The 26,813-nt window shown below is 49.5% G+C and overlaps 1 protein-coding gene across 7 annotated transcripts in view; it reads left to right on the forward strand.

Annotated features, from left to right (window-relative positions):
* CUX1 (cut like homeobox 1) overlaps positions 1-26,813 on the forward strand; it is a 366,772-nt gene that overhangs the window by 61,634 nt on the left and 278,325 nt on the right. For all 7 annotated transcript variants that reach the window (XM_088833169.1, XM_088833168.1, XM_055410115.2 and 4 more), the window contains exon 2: positions 22,235-22,345. In XM_088833169.1, the coding sequence (XP_088689295.1) occupies positions 22,235-22,345 (111 nt within the window). The remainder of the gene's footprint in view (positions 1-22,234; positions 22,346-26,813) is intronic.

Below are 26,813 nucleotides of genomic sequence, written 5' to 3' on the forward strand. Positions count from 1 at the left end.
TAGGTGTTGGATTTCTGTATGAAGAGCATCTGCTCGTTTTTTTCCCTCAACTCCTCCACTTCAGAGTGTCAATAAATGTTAGATTGAACTAGTTCAAAGTCTCTGTTGTGGTTGTCACTGGTAATGGTCTGGGCTGTATCTTTTGTTTTGCACACTGTGGTCTGGAAGCTCTGGGTGGGTTGGGCAGTGGCCATTTTAGCTTTTTGTTCCTACAAATTGACTTGTCACAGGTGGGCAACTCACTCAGGGCTTGTTGAATGAGTCAGATCCCGGAGCATATTTTTTGAGTTTCAGTGGCGAGTTTGTCCACGTTCTTTCTGTCCGCCTCCTTGCTCTGAGCTGGTTGCCGGCAAGCTGGGGGCAATTGGACTTCTGAAGAAAACTGCATCTAGAAGCTGATGGTTGATCAGATTCTTTTAATTTTAGGGCCAGTATTGCTCTGTTTTCTCCCATTTAGTGAAGTAGTGTGATGGTTTAGCACATTTTAAATAAGATTACACAAGCTGCTGTTAGCTGACTTCAAGTGTCTTTTAATCTGGAGAGAAAATGTTACCTCCTCCATTTGCGAAACAGTGTTTCTGGCACCATATACCAGAGTGTCTTCTGGTTTTCCCGTTTTTCAAAACTTACTGTGGGCTTCTAATTACCCTCATTTAGATGTCCGGGGCAGAAATTGCCACTTCAACAAGAAAATTTTGTAATGAGCCGGAGGAAATGGGCTGGTCATTACCATGTTATATATATGCAGCCTAAAGCTCTATGTGGATTTTTATTTCATGAGAGTGTGACTGTTTAATTGAAAAACATTGTTCAAATGCCCTTTCCCTTCCCCTCAGTCTGTTGTTAATGCACATATTTCCAAGCCAGAGTCAGTTAAGGTGGGTGTCCATTTGCCAGAATGCTTCTTTTCATTTTTGGTGCAGGGTTTTGCGTAGCTAAATCTATTTTTGTTTAATTAGGCCCCGCAAGAAAATAAAGGAGAGCTGTATTTAAATTTTTAGACCATGAAAGGGCCTCAAACTATTCGAGATGAAAGGCTCAAAAATTAACTTTAGTATTTATTATATGAGTAAAACCAAGAGGGAGAATAGTTCCAGAAACTCTTCCTCTTTTTCCTTGTTCAAACATCTGGCTTTGATTAATAGCAGGCCCAAAAGCAGGCACACTTGCTACTTTTCCTTGTTCTCTTACTAGAAAATAACTCTGAGGGAGCAGACACTCTCCATCTCCTTGAATTTGGGGGGCAGGTTGTAAACTTTATAACTCACTCATATAATAAAGTGTGTGTGATCTCATTATCATATTTTGCTCTCTGGTAGAAGAGTCCTAGTTTTTTTTCCTTTTATTGGGATTCTTTTTGCAATTTTAATCCAGAAAACAAAACCACGTGCATGCGACAGACTTGCCTCATCCACAGAAAGTTCTAAAAACACCAGTTCCAAGGCTATGGAACCATGCTGGCTCCCGGCCCAAGAAAAGCTTGGAGGGACGCCCGTCTGGGGTCTGGCCCGAGAACATTTCTCTCATCATTCAACCAGAGATACCCTGTGTGGGTTGCAGGTCAGCCAACGACTCTTCCGCAGAAAGATGGTCAGACCTAGTTGCATCAAACGAAGACAAGGGGCAGAAGGAAGGAAGGGAGAGCTCCTTCCACCTGAGCTCCGGTCTTTCTCCCCTCTGTTGGATTCCGCACAGTGGATCGGCCGCTGTGATGGAGAAGATTGTCAGCACTATGTAAATGAGAAAGAAAGTGAAAGTGCGTCTCGTGCAGATAATTTCTATGTAGATAATTTGCCATAAAAATTTATATCGCAGTCCTTAAAGTCCTCGGAGATGTAGTCTGTCTAGGGAAAGGTGATTTATATGGTATTAAAACACTTTTTATGTTCCAGTCCTTTAGATTTAATGTTTATTGCCTATAAAAATGAAATCTTCTTGTGGATATTTAAAAGTTTGGGTACTGTGTGAAATATATATTCAGGTTAGAATCTGAACCGCTTTGGGGATGTTGTAAATAAGTGGCAAATCCTCTGCTCCAAAGTGGGCTCCGCCATCGGGCCCATGTCTCCGCTCTGCACACCTAGGAGGTTGCACGCATTCAGCGTGTCATTGCCACAGTCAGGCTGCCAGGTAGGAAAACGTCTTCCATGGGATGATGTTGATTGCTTTAAAAAAATTTTTTTAAATCCGCTCACGAGTTCAGAAGTATCACCATTCCTCAGAAACTTGTGTAAGGTGTGACCAGAATGTCATGCCATCCCGCAGAGGAGTGTGAGTTATGGCCCAGCTCATAGAGGATGGAGGTGCTCTGGCAATGTCATATCAAGTACAGAGCGATTTCTGGACTTTTGCGGCCCCTTGGATTCCCAAGTCGTGGCATGCTTTAGTGCCAGTCTTAAATAAAACCCCAAGAGGGTAAATCGTGCAGTGGGAGGCAAGGCTGCTGGAAAAGGGGAACCGTGTGAGCGTTCTGGGGGCTCCTAATGGATATCTTTTGGGTGGACAACCCTGGAGATGAGGACCTGGTTTGATTTCCAACTGAAGCATAGCTTCTGCAGCCCTAGCCTGTGCTCTGCTGGGCTGTCCCACCAGATGCTCTCTCTGCCGGGACAGTGGCCTTTGTGAGTTTTATGTCCCAGCTGAGCCCTGGGTGACCTTCCAGGCTTCTTCAAGGCTGGTCAATTTTAGAACTTCTGTGGGAAATGCTTTTTTTCTAGAGATTTGCAGGAAAAGGTGAAACTCCTCAGCGAGGCCACCCTGGTATAGCCGTGATGGGTATTGCAGGGCTGTTGGAACACTCAGCCTGCCTTCCGGTGCTGGCCGCTCTTTGAGGCCTTGAGTGGCAGGGAGAAGAGACAGGGTGTGGAGGCTTGGGTCAGAGTGTTTATCCACGGGTGGGAGCCTCTCAGTGAGGTTTGCTGAGTGGCTGCTCCATAGAAAGACTTCTTGGCTCAGCCTCCAAGGGCAAGAAGAATCCACATTCTTAGAGAATCTAGGATAGGTAGACAGAGAGTGATGGGAATTCTGAAGCCCTCAGGATGGGACTCAAGTGACTCCCTGCAGGGAGGTGCCCATCCAAGCTTGCCTCCAAAGGATGTTGCAGCACATGAGGGAGTTTTCAGGCAGAATCAGTGATGAGGTGATGGCTGCAGCTTAATCATGGCAGTGGTGGCAGTGAATAAGAGGACAAAATTACTGAGGATCCTGGGGCCATGTTTCCTTGTGTCACCGACACAGTGGGGCGGGATACGTGCCCCAGGAGAGCAGACCACTGTCAACAGCCTACTGATTTCCAGCTTGCCTGAAGCCATGCAGCAGGCTTTCCACTGTGGGGAAGGTATGTTTGTGATAGCAGTGATGTCTGAGAAAGGACCCCAGTAGGGGAGACATAACTGCTAGGCACTGGGGGGACAGTCCCTGCCCATAGTAGGTGTGTCATCAACGTGCACTTGTTGAAAGGTGGGAGGGCATGTGTGGTGACAGTCCCCTGCCTGACTGGGGAGGGGTCAAAGTAACCACAGTCAGCTTTGTGTCCTAAGGGCCAGCCCCCAGGCTTCCAGCGTGGCTACCCCAGCTCCTCTGCGTGCCCCTCGGGAGCAGGTTGGGAGCTCACCAACTTCAAGTTCACTGTTCCCTCTTTCCTCCCGCCCTGCCCTGTTGGCGTGAACCCCACAATCTGAAGGAATGAGAACACACAGACTTTCCAGTGACAGTGTGTGAAGCGGGGCCACTTACACATCTCCATCGACTAATATTTTTGGTATAAAGCCGTTGCTAAAATTAATTCCAGTCTGAAACTTGATGAATTCTCAGTCATGGAATTAACAGGTTTCAAATGGGAAGAAAAAAAATATTGGCTCGATTAAAAATAAATGTTTGTGCCGGAAATTTGGAGCCTGTCCCTAACAAGCTGAATATATTTTGTTTTTTTTTTCCTCCCCATTTCAGAGGGTCTGTTTGCCTCTTTGCCTTTACGGGGAGAAAGTACTCATTCACACCAGACCAGTAGCTGTGGCCCGCCAGCACTGATCTCTCATGAGCTGTCGGTATTGTGCTTTATGCCTAAGGCCTTTGCTCCACGTGAGGAATGAGGTGCCACCAGGCTCCATGGAGGACTCTGAGCTGCCTGTGGTACAAAGTAGGTCACACCCATGCTGCTGTGTGGGGGGCATGTGGTACCCGGAGGGCAGCCTCCTTTCCGCCAGTGCACCCACCCAATTGCCTCTTGCGCTTCTAGGTCTTCCTCTGAATCTATACCAAGTAAACATGTAGGGCACTGTCTGGGTTTCATTTTTATTTTCAACAGAGTGTCAGACATCCTCCGCTCATCTCTGTCCTCTGAGTGACAGGATGGAACTCTGCATCATTCCACGTTAGACACCTGTGGTTTGACACCTTAAAGGCTCGGCCACTCCCGGGCATGCTGGATTAACACAGCCAGGAGAGGACAAGAGGCCGTTTATTAGGAGTCTGGGGATTCTGCTGTCAGTTAACGAGGAGACTTCTAACAGTGGAGAGCGAGTTAGGCTTCCTTAGTTATGCTGGTTTAAGGTTCGCCCATGGCGGCATCGTAAACACTCGACTCTTTTCATGCCCGACTTCAGTGTTGGAAAACACCCAGAGCGCAGCACCACCAGCCCCTCCGCCCTTCCATCCCCAGATCTCAGTAGGTTTAGCTGTAAGAATCGAAAACTGGGGAACCATTTATTTTAGTGTGTGTGCGCGTTTCAACAGAAACTTTCCTTTCTGGATTCATTTAGGTAGCAACAGTAATGCAAAAAAGCTCGATTTTATCAATAGTTTTTTCTTGGAAAAAAAAAAAAGCATACCCAGGTGTCCCTGTAGTAGCAGCGCTGTGGAGTAATCCGTCCCGCCTCCTTCCAGCTGTGGGACCAGTAGCCCGCCCCCGTCTGCCCCATCAGGCCTCTGGCAGCCGGCCGGGCCCAGGATCCAGCGGGGTGAGGTCAGCACGGGAAGGGCAGATGTGCAGGGCAGGGGAAGCCCGCTCCCCTGTTTTAAACCACAAATGTCTTTTGATAACTAGTGAAATTGGCAAGCAGAATGATTGAAAACATGTGAGAGGTAACTGGATCTAAGTTGCAAGTAGTACATATTTGAAAAGTTTTCCCCAATGTAAAAGTTACTCTTTAAGAGTCTTAAACTAATAAAAACAAGGAAATTCCATGTTACGGCTGCCACTCGGCCTTTCCATTTTTATTCCAGCAGTCAGATTTGACAGGTCCGCTGCCGATTGGCTCCAGGACCCCCACGAGCTTGTAAAGCCAGGGTGGTAGGAGGTAGGGAGGGAAACCAGGGCAGAAGCTGGCAGCAGCCTGGGCGGAGAAAGTCCCCGCCGACTTTCAGTGCCAGGCTCCTAATTCCATTTTAGTATATCCTATTTTCCCTTCTTGTGGCAGCTTCCTGTATTACTTTGTTCACTGAAGCCGATTCAGAACTCGCTTAGAGACGTTTTCTTGTTCCTTTCCCTTTTCTTGACCTCACTGCTTATTTTATGAGGTGACTAGGCTGACTGTCTCTCGCCCTTGGCCGCCGCATTCCCTTCCCTGTGGCTTCTTTGCTGAACTGCATGACCTGCTCTGACACAGGTTAAGAATCCGCCTGTCCTGCAGGAGACACGGGTTCGATCCCTGGGTCGGGAAGATCCCCTGGAGGAGGAACTATTCACCCACTCCAGTTATCCTTGCCTGGGAGATCCCATCGACAGAAGAGCCTGGTGGGCTACAGTCCATGGGGTTGCAAAGAGTTGGATGCAACTGAGCGCGCACACACACACACACACACACACACACACACACGCACGCACACACACACACACACGCACACACACACACACACGCACACACACACACACACACACGACCTGCTGTCATCCTCTTGCTCGAATCTGTTCTTCCTGTCACCACCAGAATGAGCTTTCTAAAGTGATAGTGGCTTAGCGAGTCAGCCACACATGGATTCAGTGCAGAGTCTGATGCACATTGAAGGCTCTGATGAGGTGCCCCCAGACTGTTCCCAGATCCACCTCCTGCCTTAGTGACCCAGCAGATAACCAGGAGCTGCCACTGTCTTGCCTTTTTTCACCTCTAAGCCAAGGGAACTGCCTCTATCCTCGGCGATAGGGGCTTGGGGGTGACAGGGACACAGAAAAGGGAGGCGGAGGGACTTGAAGACGCGGATCCCCAGTTCTACCATTAGGACATAATCATGGAGCTTAGAAGAGGCAGGAACCCTGTAGATCCCCCTGTTGGGTCCTCGGAGCCCACCATCCCCACATCAGCCCCAGGCCCAGTGCCCTTTGAGAGCGTTCTTCTGCAGCGAAGGGAGCAGTGTTAAGTGCAGAAAACAGGGCCTTTTACGTCTCACTCCATTCATGTGTAATCTCCATCACACATGAAGGTCTCCTTCACCTCCGAACCTCGGTGTCCTCGGTCATCGGTGGAATGGGTGTGATGGCTGTTGTCGGATCACCATGGTGATGAAAAATGACGTGGGGTGTGAAGCATGAGTTGATAAGCAGCAGCTGCAACTGTTTTTATTATAGCTCTCTGCCCATCCTGTGCCTTCTGGACCCCCACCCCCACCCCCAGTGAAATCTCATGCATCCTTTGGGGCCCTCTGTTACTATCTCTCCTATGAAGTGTTTTCTGATTCTCCCAACAGAAGGTCCTGTCTCTCCTCTCAACTCCTAGCTGTCTCAGTACCGCTCCTGGCACATCCTGACTCATAGCACCTGGTCATCTTTCTCAGTTGTGAGCTCTGAGCACTGGCATGTGGTTTGTGCCCTTGTGTGTCCTGTCATGAGGAGCTCAGGAATGCCCCTGCTGGGTGACTAAGCTGACCAGGTTGGGGGGGGTGGGTGGGCAGAATCCTGAGGCATTTGGGCTGAGTGGCTGTTCTAAGGGAGAGAAACCTTTGGTTTCCACTGGCTGTTGTTTGACACAGGCGTGCACACTTGATCCAGCCTTCTCTGAAACCAGTCACATCCTTTCCCCTGAAAGTTTTTAGGGGTGCAGGTGGAGTCTTCATGGTCTGCCCGTGATTCACCAGACCGCCCCAGTTCAGGGCTTCCCCTGCAGCCCAGCATGCCAAGCTTCTGCTCTTGGCAGTTATGTACAGTTTCTTTAGTTTAATACAGATGTCTGGAAATCCACTGAAACCTGTTGATTTTGAAATCCATTGAAACTCACTAAGCAGACCCTTAGGGATGGGGCTGTAGCTAAGAGTAAAGCAAGACATCCTCATTTGTCTCAGTCCTTGTTCAAAATCTTGATTGAATAAATACACTGGTGTGCTTTCCAGATTTAGTCTGTAGAGTATGCAGGGAACACAATTGATTGCTTTTGCTTTTGATGGTTGAAGAGCTCGATTATCGTTCCGGATGTATGGCAATATTTCCTTTCTGTTTATGTTAGCCTGGCAGGACTAAATGTTTGCTGGTAAAGAAGACGGTGGCTGCTGCTTGTACATCACTGTCTGTAATGGGATGATGTGGGCAGAGAAAGGGCCAGAGAGGGTGACCAAGGCCATTCAGCCAGTGTTGCCTCTGAGGCTGCGTGGGCAGCACCCTGGGGTCCAGACCTCTGACTGGTATTACCCAGGGGGCTGTGGGGTGGGAGGTGTCCTTTTATAAATTGTACTCTACTGGGAGCTGCCATTTGTCCCCAAACCAGGTCAGGATCCTCTGCTCCCCATTGCCCCTCAAGAAGTCATACAGAGAACCAAGAATGGAGGGTGCAGAGAGATGTCATTCCAGGGCCAAACAAGTGGCTGCATTTTACCAAATTCAAGAAAATCTTCTGAATGTCTGTGTAGTTAAGAAATAGCATCTAGCGTTAGGGAGAAACAGGTGATGAGACCTTGAGCTTGGAGAGGTCATAGAGAGTTAGAGAATGTTTTGTAATAGGCATTGATATTTTTGTCTCAAGAACTAGTCCCCTCTCCTACCCTACTCACTCCCTGTGGGGCACTAGGGAGATCGCGGAGTCCCCCGTCCACACCAGGTGAGGGTTTGGAGGGTGCTGGGGCTGCACTGGCTGAGGGCGCTGGGTGCATGTGAATATCGGAACCCACTCCAGAGTCGGTAGTAGATTGTTGTAATCGTGCTGGTCTCTTGTGTGTCCTCGTCCTTTCCTGTGACTTAGACAGTGAACAATAGCTCTGCAGCTGACTCTATAAAGTTTGATTTAAAGTGCCCCTCCAACTGTTTTTAGGAAGCTCCCACAGCAGGATGGATTGCGCCAGCAACTGGTGTTGCCATTCTGGTGCCCAGAGTGGGCAAACTGGCAGCAGCATTTCCAGGGCAGCTCTCGGAGCAGTGCGCGACCCCCAACCTTTTTTTTTTTTTCTCCCCAGGTGTCCCTCTAGCATAGTCAGAAGTGAAACCCTTTGGGGAATAAATGGCCCCTTTAAAATCTCACCCATGCTCTCAGCACCTTCAACCCTCCTATGATGTCACCTGTTGGTGCCCAGCACCCAGGTCCCCTGATGATGGTGACCAGCCGCTCTGGTGCTGGGACAGAGTGAAGAAATCACACGCGACATTCACTCTCTCTGCCACATGAGTGTCATTCTGCCAGGCCATCTGGCCAGCAGCAGCTCTCAGCCAATGGCAGGATGTCATAAACCTCGCTTGCTTTACACGGCACCAAAAACCTTGAAAATTAACGGCAGAAATAAAGCTAGCTCAGAGGTGGCATCTCTTGGCCTGACTCTGCTCTGCGTTGCTGATAGATGTCTGTTTCAGGTTTGGTTTTCCCCAGGAGCCACTTGGCATCGTTCAACTTTTACTTATAAACTCCAGGCAAAAACATTTTGAGAGCTTTCTGGAGTTTTTATTTGCTAATTAAAATGTGAGAAGGGAACACAGCTACAGGTAGAGTTCTAGTGCAAGCCACAGCTGTGATTTAAAAAAAACCAAACCTGACAGTTTCAAAATGAAGTTATTAGCACTTCACCTATAACTGTGATAGCTTTTAACTTTCATGATCTGTCTCTTAAGCCCCCCTCCGCCCCGTAGTGTATAAAAAAGGGAGCTAAGTGAGGAAATCGGAAGATACTTTATCCTTGCAGGAGAAAATAAGAACTACCATCTCTGTGAAACTTCTTTAACTTACAAGAGTTTGTTTTTTTTCCCTCTTATTCTTTATGTCATTCAGTTTTCCAGCAACACTTCCAGCCAGGGTAGGTGGCATATTTTACAGATGAGAAAACCAAGGTTTAGGGCATTCTGGTGACCTTCCCAGACTTTTGTAAGCAGGATGGAGCTGGCTCTTCCCCAAATTCTGCTACTTCCTAGACTCCACTAATGCTGGGCAATACAGGGCTGTGTGAAAAATCACCCGGTATTTGGTTCCGTGGCTTCCCTGATAGCTCGGTAAAGAATCCACCTGCAATGCAGGAGACTCTGGTTCAATTCCTAGGTCGGGAAGATCTGCTGGAGAAGGGATTGGCTACTCCAGTATTCTTGGGCTTCCCTGGTGGTTCAGCTGGTAAAGAATCTGCCTGCAATGCGGGAGACCTGGGTTTGATCTCTGGGTTGGAAGATGCCCTGAAGAAGGGAAAGGCTACCCACTCCAGTATTCTGGCCTGGAGAATTCCATAGAGTGGGGTAAAAATGTCAAACACCACTGAGCGACTTTCAGGTTGGGTTCCATGTCTTCTACCATCTTCAGTATAACTAAAGGAAATGTCTTCTGCTCCTGGAAATCACATTCAACTGACTGGCCACCAAGCCCAACTGTATATTCCTAGGAAGTCCCAAAGTGAGTCTGTCCTTGCACACACACTGGGTTTGCTTCCCAGCCCGCATCTGGACAGGCAGCTGTTTGTGGCCAGGGGCGCCCTGGCAGAGAGCGAGTGAGCTGCAGGGTGGTGGATAGATTTGCCGCCAAGTGTTTTCCCAGAGAAGTGGAAGGGAACCTTTGCCAAAGTGGCTGGTGCCCTAACAAATTGATTCCTGCCAAACAATAGAAATAAATATTTTCAACAGACAGAAATTTTGGCTCCCAAAGTATTCAAATTAAAGGCTTATTTCTGAAACAAATACTTTCGGAGGAAAACATTTACCAGCGTAGATGAGATCAGAATCCCTCCTTTTGGCAGTGGCATGATTATTTTTGAGGCTGAAACACGTTTTTCCTGCTCCTGCCTCAGTTTTAGCCCATGGCCTCGCCACCTACTTCCTGGAGAAAGTCAAGTACGTTAAGCCGCAGCTCAGGGAAGAAGGATCGTCGGGGTTTGTTTACCGCCAAGAGCCTCGGCTTCCATGGAGTTAGCTGTCCAGAGCTGGATTAAGACCTCAGCTCTAACCCGTTTGTTCTGGGATTTGGGCAAAGCCTGGCCATCTGATCATGAGTTTATTACTCAGCCTGTGAAATGGGGCAACAGTTAATAATGTTGTCCTCAGAACCTGGGGAGCCCTTCTAGGCCATCACTGTCCAACAGAACTTCCTGGGGTTGATGGAATAGTCTGTGTCTGCACCGTTGTCTACAGTTGTCACTAGCCCTCAACATGTGCTCCTGAAACCGAGGGATCTGTCATTTAATTTCAATTCACATGTGGCTAGCAGCCACCGTTTTGAGGAGTGCCATTCCCATTCATCCACCTCACCCCATTCGTTGGTCCCTGGTTTTCCAAAATTAATTGGTTGATGGCTCAGCCCACCGGAGACCTCTCTCCACTGTGAATCCGGGGGTTTGCGTGGATCTGTTCTCTCTGATGTCCATCTCCTGTCCAGCAGCTAGACCGGTGGGCTGGGTTGCATCAAGCTACGCAGGGAAATGAACATTTTAATCACAGATTCTCCCCCGTCCCCAACCAGATCAGCCTTCATGGACATTTTAACTTTTTAACAAGATTCCATTTGGTTTTGGAGTTTGTCTCATAATGTGTACCAACTATAAGGAGAATGAGAAAAAAGGTGGAGACCAGGGTCCTCATCTCTGGGCATTTGTTAGCAGGTACTTCACATCCATGCCTGGCCTTGGTCTCCTCTTCTGTGATGTGGCCAAGCTCCTGTGCTGCCTCTCCCTCAACTTCATCCAGAGGCCTACAGGACAGGGAGTGCCAATCCCCTCAACAGGGGAAAAGTGGAGGCTCTGGCCTCAGGGGATGAGCAGAAGATAAGAGGCTCACCCAGGAACAACATGGGCCGGGGAGAGAGTGATAGCCCTGGAAAGTGAAATAACCAAACAGCAAGGACCAACCCCAGTGGTGCTGTGGGGCAGGTGGGAAGGCTTTTGGTCAACTCAGAGAAGCACAGGATCAGAGAGGGGTAAGCTCTCCTGCCATTTGGAGCCAAGGCTGCTAGCACAGAACTGAGTTTTGTTTTGTAACGTGGCCAAAGAGAGCAATAAAGTACTCTTTTTATGACACAGATGTTGTTGTAGCTCAGAACTGGTCAGATAGCAGCAATTTCATTTGCTTTAATAACGTAAAGCAGAACCCTGTTAGTTAGGGTTAAAGGGAGTCCTTTCCTGTCCCCGCACCCGTCCTGGCCACGTGCACCCACAGCGACCTTGGCCTCCGATCGCGTGTGTCTCATTATGCATCACCGAGACACCGTCTCTCACGTCTCACTGTTCAAACTAGAGTCTAGCAAGTGTTACATGTAGTGCAATGCCTGTCGGATACATCTGGCATTCTTGTCTTTGCGTAGTGGGTTTCCAATGGGGTGAAAACCAATTAAAAAAACCCACCAAGTCTTCGTTCTTTATTGAAATTTCTCTGTCCTGAGGAATTCACAGAAAGACTTGTGTGAAAGCTTTGTACTTGTACTTTTGTTAGGCCGATTGATTTATTTTTATTCAGTTTTATTTTCTGAATAGGTAACACATTCACTTGATCTGCAAGCAAAATTCTCTTTAAAAATATGAGAAATCTGCCCCCACTTCTGTCCCTGCCCACCTTTAGGTGGGAAGGCCATGGGCAGGAAATATATGTTGGAGTAAATTGTTTCACTTGAATTTCTTAGGTTGGGGGTTGATATCAACTCACCTCCCAGAATCAAGAAATACTGAGTACATACTGGATGTATACTTGATGTATGATACCTTTTTTTTTTTTAAGAGATAAACAAACATGAGAATGTTTGAGGCAGGGTCTAATAGTATCTCGAAGAGCAGCTAACACTTTCACTTTTTACTTCACTAGTAGTATCACTCTTATAGGACATTTCATCTTACTTGATCCTTGCAGCAGCTCTGCATGCATCAGCGTTCTGATCACGTTAGAGATCTGACTTGGTCCAGAGGCAAACGGTGGTGGGAGTCTCTATGCAGATAAATCTCTACATCGCCCTGCAGGTACCTGCTCTCCAATTCCTGGTTCCGAGAGGTTCCCTCTACTTTGTCTAGGTACTGGGAACCCTACTGTGCTGTGAGACCCAGCCAGCCAAGAGGTTGTGTTCTGTTCATCAGGACTCTGTTAAGATGGGAGGTGAGCTGACAGGTTTCTGCAGGGGTTGAAACAATGTTTCTTTTTTCATTGGAGTATAATTGCTTTCAGAGAAGGCAATGGCACCCCACTCCAGTACTCTTGCCTGGAAAATCCCATGGACGGAGGAGCCTGGTGGGCTGCAGTCCATGGGGTCGCTAAGAGTCGGACACGACTGAGCGACTTCACTTTCACTTTTCACTTTCATGCATTGAAGAAGGAAATGGCAGCCCACTCCAGTGTTCTTGCCTGGAGAATCCCAGGGATGGGGGGTCCTGGTGGGCTACCCTCTATGGGGTCGCACAGAGTCGAACACGACTGAAGGAACTTAGCAATAGCAGCAGCATAATTGCTTTACAATGTTGCATTTGTTGCATTAGTTTCTGCTGTAGAACAAAGTGAATCAGCCACGTGTCTGCATATGTCCCCTCCCTCTGGAGCCTCCCCGCCCCCTGCCCTGCCCGTCCAGGCCATCACAGAGCGCCCCAGCTCTGCCCAGCAGTCCCCACACGCCGTCTGTCCTGCGCGCGGCAGTGTCTCTGTGTCGGTGCTGCTCGCCCAGTCCACCCCGCCTTGTCCCCCCGTCTCCATGTCTGCTCTCTACCTCTGCGTCTCTAGTCCTGCCCTGCCCCTTGGTACATTTGTGTCATGTTTCTAGTTTGTGGTACTGAGAGGGAGTCAGTCAGAAAATAAAACAATGTTTCTGATGAAGCCCCCAGACAACTTGCAACTTCAGCTGTAGGCAGTCTCTGGCACGTTCCCACACTTGGTTGGGGACCCACAGGGTGTGGTTGACCCAGAGAGCTCACCTCCCATCCGTCTGCTCACCCCAGCACGGCCAGCTTGCGCATTGCCCACCTGCCATGTGCTGGGCTCTGTGCTGGGTGCTCCCCCCTCCCAGTGCCTCCTGCTGGATGGGACCTCCCTCATGGGGAGCTGACGCAGGCCCTGCTGATGGGCCGAGCCTCCACAGCGAGCCCCCCAGGTCTGCTCTGCTGCTCCCTGTATCCTCAAAGCGCTGTTGGCGAGGACTTGCCTGTCCCGGTTTTCCTGTTTCCTCTTCTCAGAGTGGAGCATTGATGACAGTGACTTCCTTGACTGCCTGGAGAGCTCGCTTCAGCAGAGATGAGCCTCCCCTTAGTCAGGTGACCCTGTTAGGAAAAAACAGTAGCACCCTAGGGAGCCACCCACAGTCGTTTGAAGCTGAGTGAGACGAGGGGGTGGGTCCTCCAGGCTCCCCTGCCCTCCCTCCTTATCCATTCTCACCTTCAAGAAGGTGCCTCTGTCAGCTGTCCCCTTCCTCCTCAGCCCCCACACCCTTCTGAACTGTTCTCTGCCTTTCTAGGGTCAGTGCCTGGGCCAGGCTTTTTCTGGCAGCCTCTCTCTTTCCCACTGGAGGCCATGCTGTCTGCAGTTCCTAAAGTTGCCCCCATTTGTTGGTCCCTCTGTCTGGAGTGCATCCTTGCCCACCCCAGTATTCTCTCGAAGGTGCTATTATTTTTATGAAGCTGTTTCTGATTTTCTCCGAAGTAGAATTAAGCTCTCTTCCTTTGAACCGTTTTGTACTTACTCTGAACTTCTGTTAGAGCATTTAGTTTCTTTTTTTCTTTTTTTTTTAAGCTTACCCTTTCATTTGGCAAATTCTGACTATTGTAGTCCCTCAGTGTCAGCTCAGGTCCCTTATATAAAATGGTTTAGTTTGCATATAACCTAAGTACATCCTCCCTTATACTTTAACCTTCTCTAAATTACTTATGCTACCTAATATGATGTAAATACTATGTAAATAGTTGTAAATACAATGCAAATAGTGTGTAAATAGCTGCAGGCTTGTGGTGAATTCTAGTTTTGCTTTTTGGAACTTTTCTGGGATCCCCCCCCGCCGAATATTTTCAGTTGCTTCTGAATTGAATCCCTGGGTGCAGAGCCCACAGTTCTGGAGGGCCGACCATGAGGTCCCCCAGCACCAGGCGAAGCGAGCTCAGTCCTTCCAGAGTTCATAGCCTATGGAGCACGCAGTGTTAAGCTAGCACGCAGGGAAACACAGACTCATAAACCAGGGTCGCTGCCAGGAGGCACCAGTCAGGGGGCTACGTGCACACCTTCCAGAGGGGCGAAGAGCATGAGGGGCAGGGAAGTGGCATTTGAGCTCCGACAGGTTCCTGGGAGTGAGAAGGGAAGGGCCTTGGAACAGAGGGAACAATCTGTGCTGAGGGCCCGAGGGGAAGGAGGGGCCCCACCCTCTCCACTGCAGGAGGAAGGGCAGCGTGCAGAACGGGGCCCTGGTGGTCTCATCCACGCCCCCTGGGAATCCCCTGAAGGCTTAAGCAGGGGATGACGTGTCCCCTTTTCTGCAGGGTGTGTGTGGATGTGTGGGTGCTGATTGCCTTACAGTTGTGTGCTGATTAACACCTGTTAAGGGACCAGGCACCTTGGTGTTCCATTCAAAGATCCTCCTCGAAGCTCCCTGTTCACACGCTGGTGCCTCCTGCTGTCCTGCCTCTCGTGGCTCTGCTCCTCTCCCCTGTCCCCCTTTCCTGCACCGCCTGCCTTCTGTCGAGACCCTCCTGGGCCGCGTGCAGGTCCATCTAATTCTGCAGAGAGTACAGAGTCACTGTTCTTTCCCACTATTCTTCCTGGGCAGGGATGCTCACCGCCCGTCCTCGGTCTCAAGCACGTGACACAGTCCTGCAGCCAGAATTCACATCTTTGTATCGCCCTGCGATACAAGAGGGTGAGTGGGAAAGTGACAGGTAAGAGTTAGGTGTCAGAAGAAACACTTGGGAAATACGGGATCAGACTTGGTTCTCTAGCTAGGCTTATGAAATAAGTGGAAAACATGAACTTTTCCCTAGGGAGTTCTGCAAGTTTCTCCTTGAAACAGAGACTGTCCTCCGTCTACATATCCGTGAACAGAACAAAAAGCATTTCCTGTGGGACCACGTGGAGGGCTTTGCTGGGAATAAGACGTTCATAGGCCCTTATCAGTCCTTCAAAGCTCATGTCTCATTATAGGGGGAAAAAATGAGATTTTAAAACATAAATGTTTACTTTTTAGGAGTAGTCATTACATTTACATGTTCAAAATCCGCCAAGTACAAAAGGGCAGTCAGTGAAAGGACCTCCCCAACCCCCTGAGAGAACCCCATTCACTTTCCTCTCCAGGATAAGGAATAGCATGGGGATCTTGTATATAAGCACATTGTGTGTGTGTGTGTGTGTGTTCCCATTCACAGTGGATCATGTCCTGGTCACTGTCTGTGACTTCTGATTGGACACTGTGTGTCCATTCTGGCACCAGCCCCGTCTCAGCAACCCTTTCACCACTTGCGTGCCCAAGCCAACCTCTCCAGGGGAACCTGACCCGGGTTCTGCTTCTTCTGAGCCCCCATTCATGGTCTCTGTCAGCACTAGTCACAACCATGGGTTGTGCTGGAGACTCAGTGAGCCCGGAGGAGGAGGAGGTGGAGGGTAATGGGAACTCAGGCCATCCTATCCACAAGCCTCAGCTGAAATGGGCATTTTTCATGAAAACCTGGAGCCCTTTCTTGCTGGCAGTGTGTCTTGCCTTATCTAATGTCTCTGCCTATTTTTGTTCTACCAGCCTGGTCCCATCTGTCTGTTGCTCTTCCATGCCAGCCTTGTCTCCTCCCCTGGACTGTGGGCACCCTGGAGCCCCCGGCCTAGTTGGGGATGGTGGTGGCACAGTGCATAATGGCCTGAGGTCAAGTACGTGGTTCTGAGAGAACCATGAACTCCCCTTGATGGAGTACTCACCATGCCTCGAGGTGGAGGTGCGTTCCCTTAGTGATCTCCAGGGAGGGCACATCATTTGACAAAACCACACAGGTGACAGCAGGGGTGGAGCCTAGAAGCAAAGCCAGGGTTCTCTGAAGAGTCTTCAGGTGTCCCCTGTAGGAGGCCACGGAGCGGGTAACAGAAGGAGGCAGGTTGGTGGGCTTGGGGCCTTCACCCATTTCTAGCCAGAGTGGCTTCCACTTGTCCTGTGATTTCATTGCAAGAAACGAAACGGAAAATGCTCAGAGGACTACTTGGTGCAGAAACCATGGCTAGCCCTCCCCTTTTGCACAAGTGCTCTCATTTTCTCTGGTAAAGCCACTTTAAATTCTTATATAGGATTTGCTGTTGATTAGTTGACAGATAAGCCCTAAAGAAGCATCAGATGAAGCAACTCTTTGGGTCGAAGTTAGCAACAGTGAAAAGACAATACTTTACTCTGATGCACTGGCCTGGCATGTTTTCCCCACCAACCCCGGGCGGTGGGGTGGGGCCTGGAGGGAAATGGCCTGTGTGCCTCTACTCAAGGCACTGGCAGGCCTGGCCTGGGGCCTTCAGGGAGAGAGAATCTTACAAAAGTAGCGGCAGCATTGCAGGTACCCCCCAGTTTAAAACAAACAACTGACACATTCACTTTGAAGGAGAGCAGTTCCAAACTGAAATCATTGACATTAAGACATGTGTTTTCTTGGGGAGAAACTTCCATGCAGAATTTCCCCGACCAGGGATTGAACCTGCACCCCCTGCAGTATAAGGGCAGAGTCTTAACCACTAGACCACCAGGGAAGGTCCCTCATGGGACCTTTTAATTCTTTTAAATTCTTTAAATTTAAAGAAATTTAAATTTCTTTTAAATTACACGGTCACTTCTTATTTGTGTGTGTGTTTAATAAGTCTTTAATGCTTGGCTAAGAGGCTGGAGTTCAGGCAGAGAGAAACGTCCAGTGTTAGGAGCTCTGCCCTTTGAGGATCTTGAGAAATGGAGGAAACATCCCAGTAGTCAGAGTCTGTGAGGAAAACAGGATTGCATCCTCCGTAGCTCTTGGGCCAGGTCCCCAGTTTCCTGGGTGAGATGTCCAAAGCCAGGGGTCTTTCCTTGGACCTTGATGCCTCCTGACATTGGTCATCGCACAACGACTTTGAAAGAAAACTCTAGAATTTCTGCATCCAGGTGCCGTCCTTGCAAGATGCTTTATCGGTACTGTCAAGCTCTTTTGGCCGAGTTGGAAATACCGCTGATCAGAGCCCGTGGGTTTGCTGCCAACTTCCATCACCTGGGACTTGGGTCTGCAGTTGTTTCCACAGAACAGTTCTGAGTAGTTGAGAGGGGATGCCCTCCTCTGCCCTCCTGTGGGAAAGTTGGGGCTTGACTGAGTGTGGTGTTTTAGGTGACCAGCCACCTCCTCCTCCTCGTTCACAAGCCCTGAGACTGGCCCATGTGCAGCACGTTGTGTAAGAAACAGCTGTTGTTTTGACAAAGGACGTGGTTGTCTCACTTTTTGAATCACCAGTGTGAGTCAGGGGGACGTCTGTTCCAGGACTCTGCCCCTGGGCAGGTGGACACAGAGACCATGCACACTCACGTATGGGGCACAGCATGTAAAATATGTTCCTGTAATTATGTGTGCATTTTTTCACATTAGCAGTTTTGAAATACATATGTATATATATATATGAAATTAATATGTATTGCAGTTTTTCCAATCAGGTAATTTATGCATGTGGCAAAATAGCCAAAAGATACATGAAGAGCAGGTTGCCTCCTTCCCTTGGCCTCTCAGAGCCAAGCACAGTTTCAGGTTTGTCTTTTTAGAAACAATTGAAGCATACGCAACTGTGTTTGTAGATACTCTTTTAAACAGTGTGGCACTGTTTTGCACTTTGGTGTTTGTTTGTTTGTTTGTTTGTTTTGCTTCAATTTATTTATTTTGGGGGGGTGGGCTGCATTAGGTCTTAGCTGTGTCATGTGGGATCTTTTGTTGTGACACACAGACCTTCTAGTTGTGGCACACAGATTCTCTAACTGTGGCACACAGACTCTCTAGCTATGACATGCAGACTCTCTAGCTGTGGCTCACACACCCTCTAGCTGTGGCACACACTCCAGAGCATGCAGGCTCAGCAGTTGCTCTGCAGCACATGGGATCTTAGTCCCCTGACCAGGGACCGAACCTTCATCCCCTGCATTGCAAGGCGGATTCTTAACCACTGGACCACCAGGGAAGTTCCTGCTTCAGTATATCACAAATATCATTCCACCTCATATAGTATATGTAGGAATTTTTTTTTTTTTTTTTTGGTTCTTTGTGAATTTTTAATGCCTCTCAGATGTGGAGACTCTCTATGCTCCTTGTGACATGTGACCAGCGACTCAGGGGCTGAGGGTTCTGTATTTCAGGCCTCCACTGCCACCTCCCCGAAACATTAAATTCCCTTGATAATGCAACATTGTATATGCAGATGATGAAACAGTATTTGGGTTAGATTGACTAGCCATCTCCTGCTTTTGTGTTGTCCCAGAGCCTTTTTACAAAGCCTTGATGTCCTCCAGGGGACTCAGTCAGGGATCGAGAGCCTTGAACCTGAGCTGCCAAGCCCCACAGCACTGGAGGCTCGGGCCCTCCTCCTTGTTGTGCCAGTCTGTTTCCGTGGTGGCAGGTGGCCACACCGGGTGCAATTTGGAGAGCCTGGTTGGTTTTTCACATGGGTCTGCTTGTGTCTGCACGTGTGGGGAAGGGGTGTAGGCCCCCCTCCCCCGAGCATCGCCGCCTGCCAGCAGCAGGTCACCTCAGGTGCCCTGGCCTTGCCATCCCATGATAGGGGTCGGTTATTCTGCCTTCCATCAAGTGACTGTTGCTAGGCTCAGCCTTCCTGAGGGACACATGGGGGACTGAGGAGCCCAGAGGGACCCCCAGACCATGTGCAGGGCAAGAGGCACAGTAGAAGACGGGAAGGCAGGGTCAGGTCTGGGGTCTCATAGTCACCCACGAGCCCCCGGCACCCAGCGCCTGGTGGCGGAAATCACCAGACATCCTCTGCCTAGATGACAGCCCCCTCCCAGGAAGCAGGGTCTCCACTGAAGGCACTTTGTTTTTCTCTTAAGTTTTCTGCATCTGTGTGTGATTGGAACCAAACATCAACTTTACTTTTTTTGTCATATTTCAGTATTGGCCTTTCTTCTCCTCCTCCTCTCTTGAAATCTCCTTTTATAACTTCTGCTGCTGCTGCTTAAATATAGACGTCTCAGTCCTCCTCCTTACCAGATTGTTTATATTTCTGAGAAGCCTTCTGCTTATCTGCGACTGCTCTCTCCTCTGTCTCCATCCCCACGCTGCCACATTGGTTTTGGTTGCTCTTTTCTTCCCCTGCCTTCACTTGACTGGGATGTGTTTCAAATGTGGTCTATCAAAATGTGCAGTGTTTCCCTCTTTTCTGCAGTAGCTTTGACATCTGTTCTTGAAATCGAGCCCACGTTATTCTTTTGGACTTGCTTGCCCAAGATCTGCCGTGATGCCAGAAGCAGGGAAGGAAGGCGGGAGAGAGAGAGTGGTGTGGTGGTACCTCCCCCATCTCCTCGTACTGCACCCCCACTTTAAAAACTGCCTGCCATTTCCAAGTTGACAGAACCCTAGATGTTTGTTCCAGCACTCTGCCACCCTGTCTGGCAGCGGCCCACCCTGCAGCGGAACGAATGAAGTGCTCAGCGGCAGGGGCTCACAGACGCCTTCAGTTACTTCCGCCAAAAAGGAAGCCGGGTGGGTGGCAGGCGGGGGAGGAAGGCTCTTGGCTTCCTGGGTGTCTGTGGATGGCTTTTCAGCTTGGTTTTTCCTCGCCATCCGTAGCCCTGCTGGGCCTTGGGGTGATGGGCCGGACCATGGAGAAGCCACTTGGAGCCGCCGCTTGATCCTAAGCAAGATGTGTGTCTTTAGCAGCCAAAGCCACCCAGTGCGAAAACGCACCTCTGCATGGCTTCCGGAACGTGTGCTCTCACTCCTGCTGTCTGCCTGGGACACCACCCTGGGCCCATCTGCCACAGGCTTGTTTGACACACAGCCTCTTGGCATCTCGTCCTGGCGCTCCTGAGGCCAGGACACAGGCTCTTTGCTGCTCTGAGTGTTGGTTTGTGATGTGCGGCGGAGGTCTTCTCATGGGGGACCCACTCCTGGTGGTTCTCAAAAGTCCCAGGGGCCAGTTAAAGAGTTGGGGGTAACACTGTTTCCAGGTGCTTCAGTTCCTGAGTTGATATAATGCTGGAAGTCGTTATTCTTGTGGCTCGCCTCTTAAGGTCCGTTTTGAGAATGACTCAATGCTTGCAGCCATGAAATTAAAAGACGCTTGCTCCTTGGAAGGAAGGTTATGACCAACCTCGACAGCATATTAAAAAGCAGAGACATTACTTTGCCCACAAAGGTCTGTCTAGTCAAGGCTATGGCTTTTCCAGTGGTCATGTATGGATGTGACAATTGGACTGTGAAGAAAGCTGAGCACAGAAGAATTGATGCTTTTGAACCGTGGTGTTGGAGAAGACTCTTGAGAGTCCCTTGGACTGCAAGGAGATCCAACCAGTCCATCCTAAAGGAGATCAATCCTGGATGTTCATTGGAAGGACTGATGCTAAAGCTGAAACTCCAATACTTTGGCCACCTATTGCGGAGAGCTGACTCATTTGAAAAGACCCTGATGCTGGGAAGGATTGAGGGCAGGAGGAGAAGGGGACAACAGAGGATGAAATGGTTGGATGGCATCACCGATACAATGGACATGGGTTTGGGTGAACTCCGGGAGTTGGTGATGGACAGGGAGGCCTGGCGTGCTGCGGTTCATGGGGTCGCAAAGAGTTGGACACGACTAAGTGACTGAACTGAACTGAGGACGACTAACAGGTCCTGAAACATGCCTATAGTTAACCCACTAAGTATTTGTTAAACAAAAGCAAATCAGATGTGGCTGCAGAAGAGTCCAGGCCCAGACTATTGAAGGAGAGTCAGAAAGAGCAGCAGGACTGGGACCTGGGGATGTGGCAGGAAGAGGTGCTTGTTATGAGCAGAAGCAAGTGACTCTGGGGAGGGATGGCGTTTGGGCACTGGTTTTGGGCTCCAAAATCACTGCAGATGCTGATTGCAGCCATGAAATTAAAAGACGCTTACTCCTTGAAAGGAAAGTTATGACCAACCTTGATAGTATATTAAAAAGCAGAGACATTACTTTGCCAACAAAGGTCTGTCTAGTCAAGGCTATGGTTTTTCCCGTGGTCATGTATGGATGTGAGAGTTGGACTGTGAAGAAAGCTGATTGCCGAAGAATTGATGCTTTTGAACTGTGGTGCTGGAGAAGACTCTTGAGAGTCCCTTGTACTGCAAGGAGATCCAACCAGTCCATTCTAACGGAGGTCAATCCTGGGTGTTCATTGGAAGGACTGATGCTAAAGCTGAAACTGCAATACTTTGGCCACCTCATGCGACGAGTTGACTCACTGGAAAAGACTCTGATGCTGGGAAAGGTTGGGGGCAGGAGGAGAAGGGAACGACAGAGGATGAGATGGCTGGATGGCATCACCGACTCTGTGGACATGAGTTTGAGTGAACTCCGGGATTTGGTGATGGACAGGGAGGCCTGCCGTGCTGTGATTCATGGGGTCGCAGAGAGTCGGACACGAGTGAGCGACTGAACTGAACTGGACTGAACTGACTGGTCTTACCAAAGCAGCATGCATCTGCACATTGTGTTGTACAAGCCAACACTTGTGAGGTGTGTGTGGGTACACAGCACGTCAAGTTGAGCGGATTTGGGGCATGGACGGGGTGGTGGGGCCGGATGGGAGCCCAGGCCTCTTTCCGCCGGTCCCCAGTCCCTCCTGGGCCACAAGGCAGTGATCCCTGGCACCACAGTCTCTCCCCCGGTGTCCTGGTCATGTGCAAATACGGTTTCCTTGGTTCAGAGTGTAATTACAATCTGGTCTTCCCTTTTTGTTTCTCTCAACAGAGGGAACTCGATGCCACCGCAACAGTATTGGCAAACCGGCAAGATGAAAGCGAACAGTCAAGAAAGCGGCTCATCGAGCAGAGCCGTGAGTTCAAGAAGAACACTCCAGAGGTGAGCGGCATTTCTGTGCTGGGCTTGGGCTCTCTGAAGGAGGGTAGGGTCTTCCCGTCCTAGGGCACGTTCAGAAGACCAGATGTCTGGTGCTTCCTTTCAGCCATCCTCAGCCCTAGTGGTGAGCCCCTGTGCGGGCTAGGGACTTGCTTAAACCCTAGCTGACTCTTGATGCAGATGCTGAACCAGCTGGGTGGCCAGGTCAGACCCTAGCCCCTCTGTGTGCACATCTGTAGGCAGGGCCCTGGAGGGGCACATGAAGGGTTCATGCTTCTGAGGATGCAGTATGCCGATGATGCTTCTTGCAAAACATTCAGTCTGGTCAGGCCTTTCAGGACCCTCTGTGTTTCCTGAAATAGGCTTTAAAGGGCACTGGAAATGTGCTTTTCTTGCGCTCCTCTTTTTTTTGGGAAGTATGTGTTCAGAGGACAGTGTTTAGAGTGGCTCGGGCAGCCTTTTCCTGCCCTGTTTTCTTGGTCCCTCATTCCCTGAGTCTTTATCAAAGGATTCAGAAGACAAAAATAAATAAATAAATAAAGGAGAGTTTTACAGACAGTCAGGCAGACATGGGGATTGCTTTCCGGGAGCTTCTCCCAAATGAGTCCGCAGTGGTTCTTGTGCCAGGGGCTCACACCCAGCCTCTTGCACCCTCCGTGGCAGGTGCTCAGAGCTCCAGCCCTGGCTCCCAGGCCTCCCCAGATTCTTCCAGGGAGGACAAAGGAACAGGCCTGGAGGAAAAGGTGATTTCTGGGAGGGATAGTCTAACTTTCATAATAGGCCCAAAAAATGATGTGTGACTTGAATTTTTTTTTTTTTAAGTGGACTCATTTTAAGTGTTTCAGAGGAGCTTGCTATTTAACGGAGTATTACCATGAATCATTTGGGGAAACAAATAATTAACCCTCGATTTTCAGAATAACTATTTCAGGAGAAAACAATCTTGGTAGTCCAATGGAAAGAAACAAGGGAGAAAAGGCAGGACCACCCAAGGATGTTACGGTTTAGACCCACTGCTTGTTCTGTCTGTCCTCCCCCTGCCCTGAGACGTGTGTCTTCAGTGTTGTATTGGACCAGACACGTGGGTCAGTAATTCAGGCCTGGGAGGTTGCCGCCCTCTGTGCTGCTGGGGAGTGCTGGGTGGGAAGGGGGAGAAGGGACTGGTGGTGTCCACGCCCCGCCTCGTTGTGACAGTGAAGGCAAGAGGGGAGAAGGCTGTTGAGCGACTAGCCACGTTCCTCCTCTCAGACTGCTCAGAGCAGACCTTCCTGGAGGGTCTCACTGTGGGGTTCCTCACGCTCTGGTCTTTGACTTTGTTTCCCTAGACCCACCCCGGTCAGGTATGTCTCTCCAGCCACGCTCGGCCTTAATCAAGCAACTAGCTATCCCCACTGTCCTAGGTTCTCACTGCTCTTCCCTTGGTGACCATATGTCCAGGGTGTTCATTGGAAACCTAAAAGAGAAGGGCAGGGTCATGCTTCCGAGGCCTCAGTCACCAGTAGGTAGATATAATCCATCTTATGATGAAGTGCCTTGAAGAGAACTGGATTCCTGGGTGTTCTCTCAAGTCCCAGGGTCCCGCCAGCTGAAGGTGGTGCCCGCTGAGGAAGGGCATGTCCCCCTCTGGCCACCTTGGGCCCAGCACTCGCTTAATAAATGATGACTGGACTAAATGGGCCCCGTCCCTCCACTGGTGTATAAACAGGCCTCATCCTACAGGGACCGGCCACTGGCTCCCTCAGCTTGGGTTAAATCCCACGCCAGTAACTGGCCTCAAACTTTGTGTTTTATCTCCTAATCCCAGTAAATAGGGCTTCCCTGGTAGCTTGGATGGTAGTGTCTGCCTACAATGCGGGAGACCCAGGTTCGATCCCTGGGTTGGGAAGATCCCCTGGAGAACGAAATGGCAACCCACTCCAGTATTCATGCCTGGAAAATCCCATGGACCGAGGAGTCTGGTGGGCTACAGTACATGGGGTCGCAAAGAGTTGGACACAACTGAGCGACTTCTCTTCACTTCACTTCACTTCCCAGTAAATAGGAGAGGCTTGGGGTGGAGCAGCCTGGTGGGGAAAAGCCATCTGGGGCATTGCCTTCCAGGGCATATTTCGTTTGTATATTCTTGATCTGTTTTTTAATTTGTTTTTGTTTTTATTGGGCTGTAGGATATAAGTTGGGGAACGTCTCTGCAAGTTATGTCGGGGCATGGTTTTAGACAGTGTCTTCCGCAGAGAGGGGGATGCAGAACACCTCCTGGAAGGGAGGGACACTGCCGTCCTGCGTGTCCCTGGCTCTGCCAGGTGGTCGGGGCTGGTACTCACTCGGGCGATAAGGAGGCCTTGCTGTAGCACAGATTTCCAAGACACGTGGAAGATAGCCATGTAGAATCTTCTGTGGATTTGGAAACCTCTCAAGGCCACAGTGGAGGGTGGGGGTGGGTAACTTTGGTGAGGAGTACAGAGGGGGATTCTTGGGGGCTCTATGGTGTGAGGGGTGTGGAGGCATACGGAGGGCTCTGATGAATGCAGGGCCTCGGACCCAGATCAGACGGTGGGTCGTCACTTGGTCTGGGTCTTCAGTGCAGAGGAGCCTGACTTGTCTCTGACATCAGTTATTTCTCCTGATTCGATAACGGAGGACAGATTAACACTTACTGTTGAGGGAACACTTCTAGAAATCGAATGTGTGAAGATGAAAGCTGCTTAGAACTTTATTCTCAGGGGTTAAAAAAAAAAAGTTGGCTTGTTGGTAGGGAGGGCATCTGTGGATTTCTACACGGACCAGCATCCTCATGCCTCACACAGTCGGCCAAGGGAGGACCAGGCCAGCGGGGCAGAGCCAGGGCCAGTGATCTTGCCGGACTTTCACCAAGTGGATTGATTCTTGGTGAAAACCTTGATGTTCCTCTTTGTTCCAGGAAAGCAGAAACTGTCCTCCCAGGGTCCTTTGAGTGTCTGGTGGGTCTAACAGGCAGACGCAAGCTCCAGTGGGGAGTCAAGTGAATGAGGTTATCCCCTGACAGGGAGTTTGTGTTTTCCTGGACTGGTGCTGCCCACGGGCAACTGGGAAAGTCCAGGGCCCAGGGTGGGGTTGGGGTACAGGTGGGGGGCCCATGGGACAAGCCAGGAACACAAAGGCACTGCGGAGGCCAGAGCCCTGAAGATTTTTTTGTTGAGAATGAAGTTTTTTCAGTTTCAGTTTTATGTCATTAGATGACTATATTGCTGCTGCTGCTGCTGCTAAGTCACTTCAGTCGTGTCCGACTCTGTGTGACCCCATAGACGGAAGCCCACCAGGCTCCCCCGTCCCTGGGATTCTCCAGGCAAGAACACTGGAGTGGGTTGCCATTTCCTTCTCCAATGTGTGAAAGTGAAAAGTGAAAGTGAAGTCGCTCAGTCGTGTCCGACCCTTAGCGACCCCACGGACTGCAGCCCACCAGGCTCCTCCATCCATGGGATTTTCCAGGCAAGAGTACTGGAGTGGCTTGCCATTGCCTTCTCCGGACTAGTCAATTGATATTATTGCTTCTGTCTTTTTAAACTCAAAATTGTAGTTAATCTGAAGGAGATGCCATTGCTCTGCATATAAAGTTTCATGCCTTTCTTTGACTCAAAAAAGAGAGTCCCCTTCGAAGAAAAACGTTTTAAATTTGAATTTTGTGACTAAACATCCACTCCCTGTTGAGTTACTGATTGATAACTGAATGTCCAAGACTGAGGGTATTTCTAGGTTGTATCACTTTCTATATTTATCAGTGCAGGTGACTTACTGGCTGGTGTCATTGGGCAAATGACTTAACCTTCCAAAATCTCAGTTGTATCATCTATAAAAGGTGTACTGGCAGGGTCCAGCTCACAGGTTGTGTGTGTGTGTGTGTGTGTGTGTGTGGCATGTAGTGTGTGTGTGTGTAGAGCTCCACACAGGCCCAGCACCAACAGTTTGGTTCATGTTTGTTGTGAACATTAATTTGGAGCATATATTACCAAACACATGAGATGCAATGGATTTCTGCTGCTCAAAGTCAGCTCCAAGAACTTAAAAAGAACCCACAGCAAATAAAGGTAGTTTTCACCCAAAACGTTTCAAAAGTTGGTTTGTAATAACAGTTAATCACTTTATAAATATTTTCTAGCACCTTCCACGTGCTAGATGGTTTGGCTCTGGGGATAAGATCCTCTCCCCAGTCTTAGAAACTTCCTTATATTCTCACCAAGGAAGTACACTGTCCTGATAAGGCACCTTAAGTGTAGGGTGGTGTCTGGAATCTTCTAAATGCAGACTTTCCCCCAGAAACACTCTGAGATCAGTGGGGGTTAGTTCCAAGCTGCCTGTGTCACAGTGATTCTTACTGTAGGTGAACAAGGCTGCTTTCTGAGGCTTGGTTCTCAACCTTTGAAGCAATGATGAATGTTAAGGGCCACCCCCGCACCCTGAGAAATGCACACGTTTGCACAGTTTCTCCTGGACCCCC

Source organism: Moschus berezovskii, chromosome 27, assembly GCF_049115385.1.
Source record: "Moschus berezovskii isolate FMDL1 chromosome 27, NW_MosBer_1.0, whole genome shotgun sequence".
NCBI lineage: Eukaryota > Metazoa > Chordata > Mammalia > Artiodactyla > Moschidae > Moschus > Moschus berezovskii.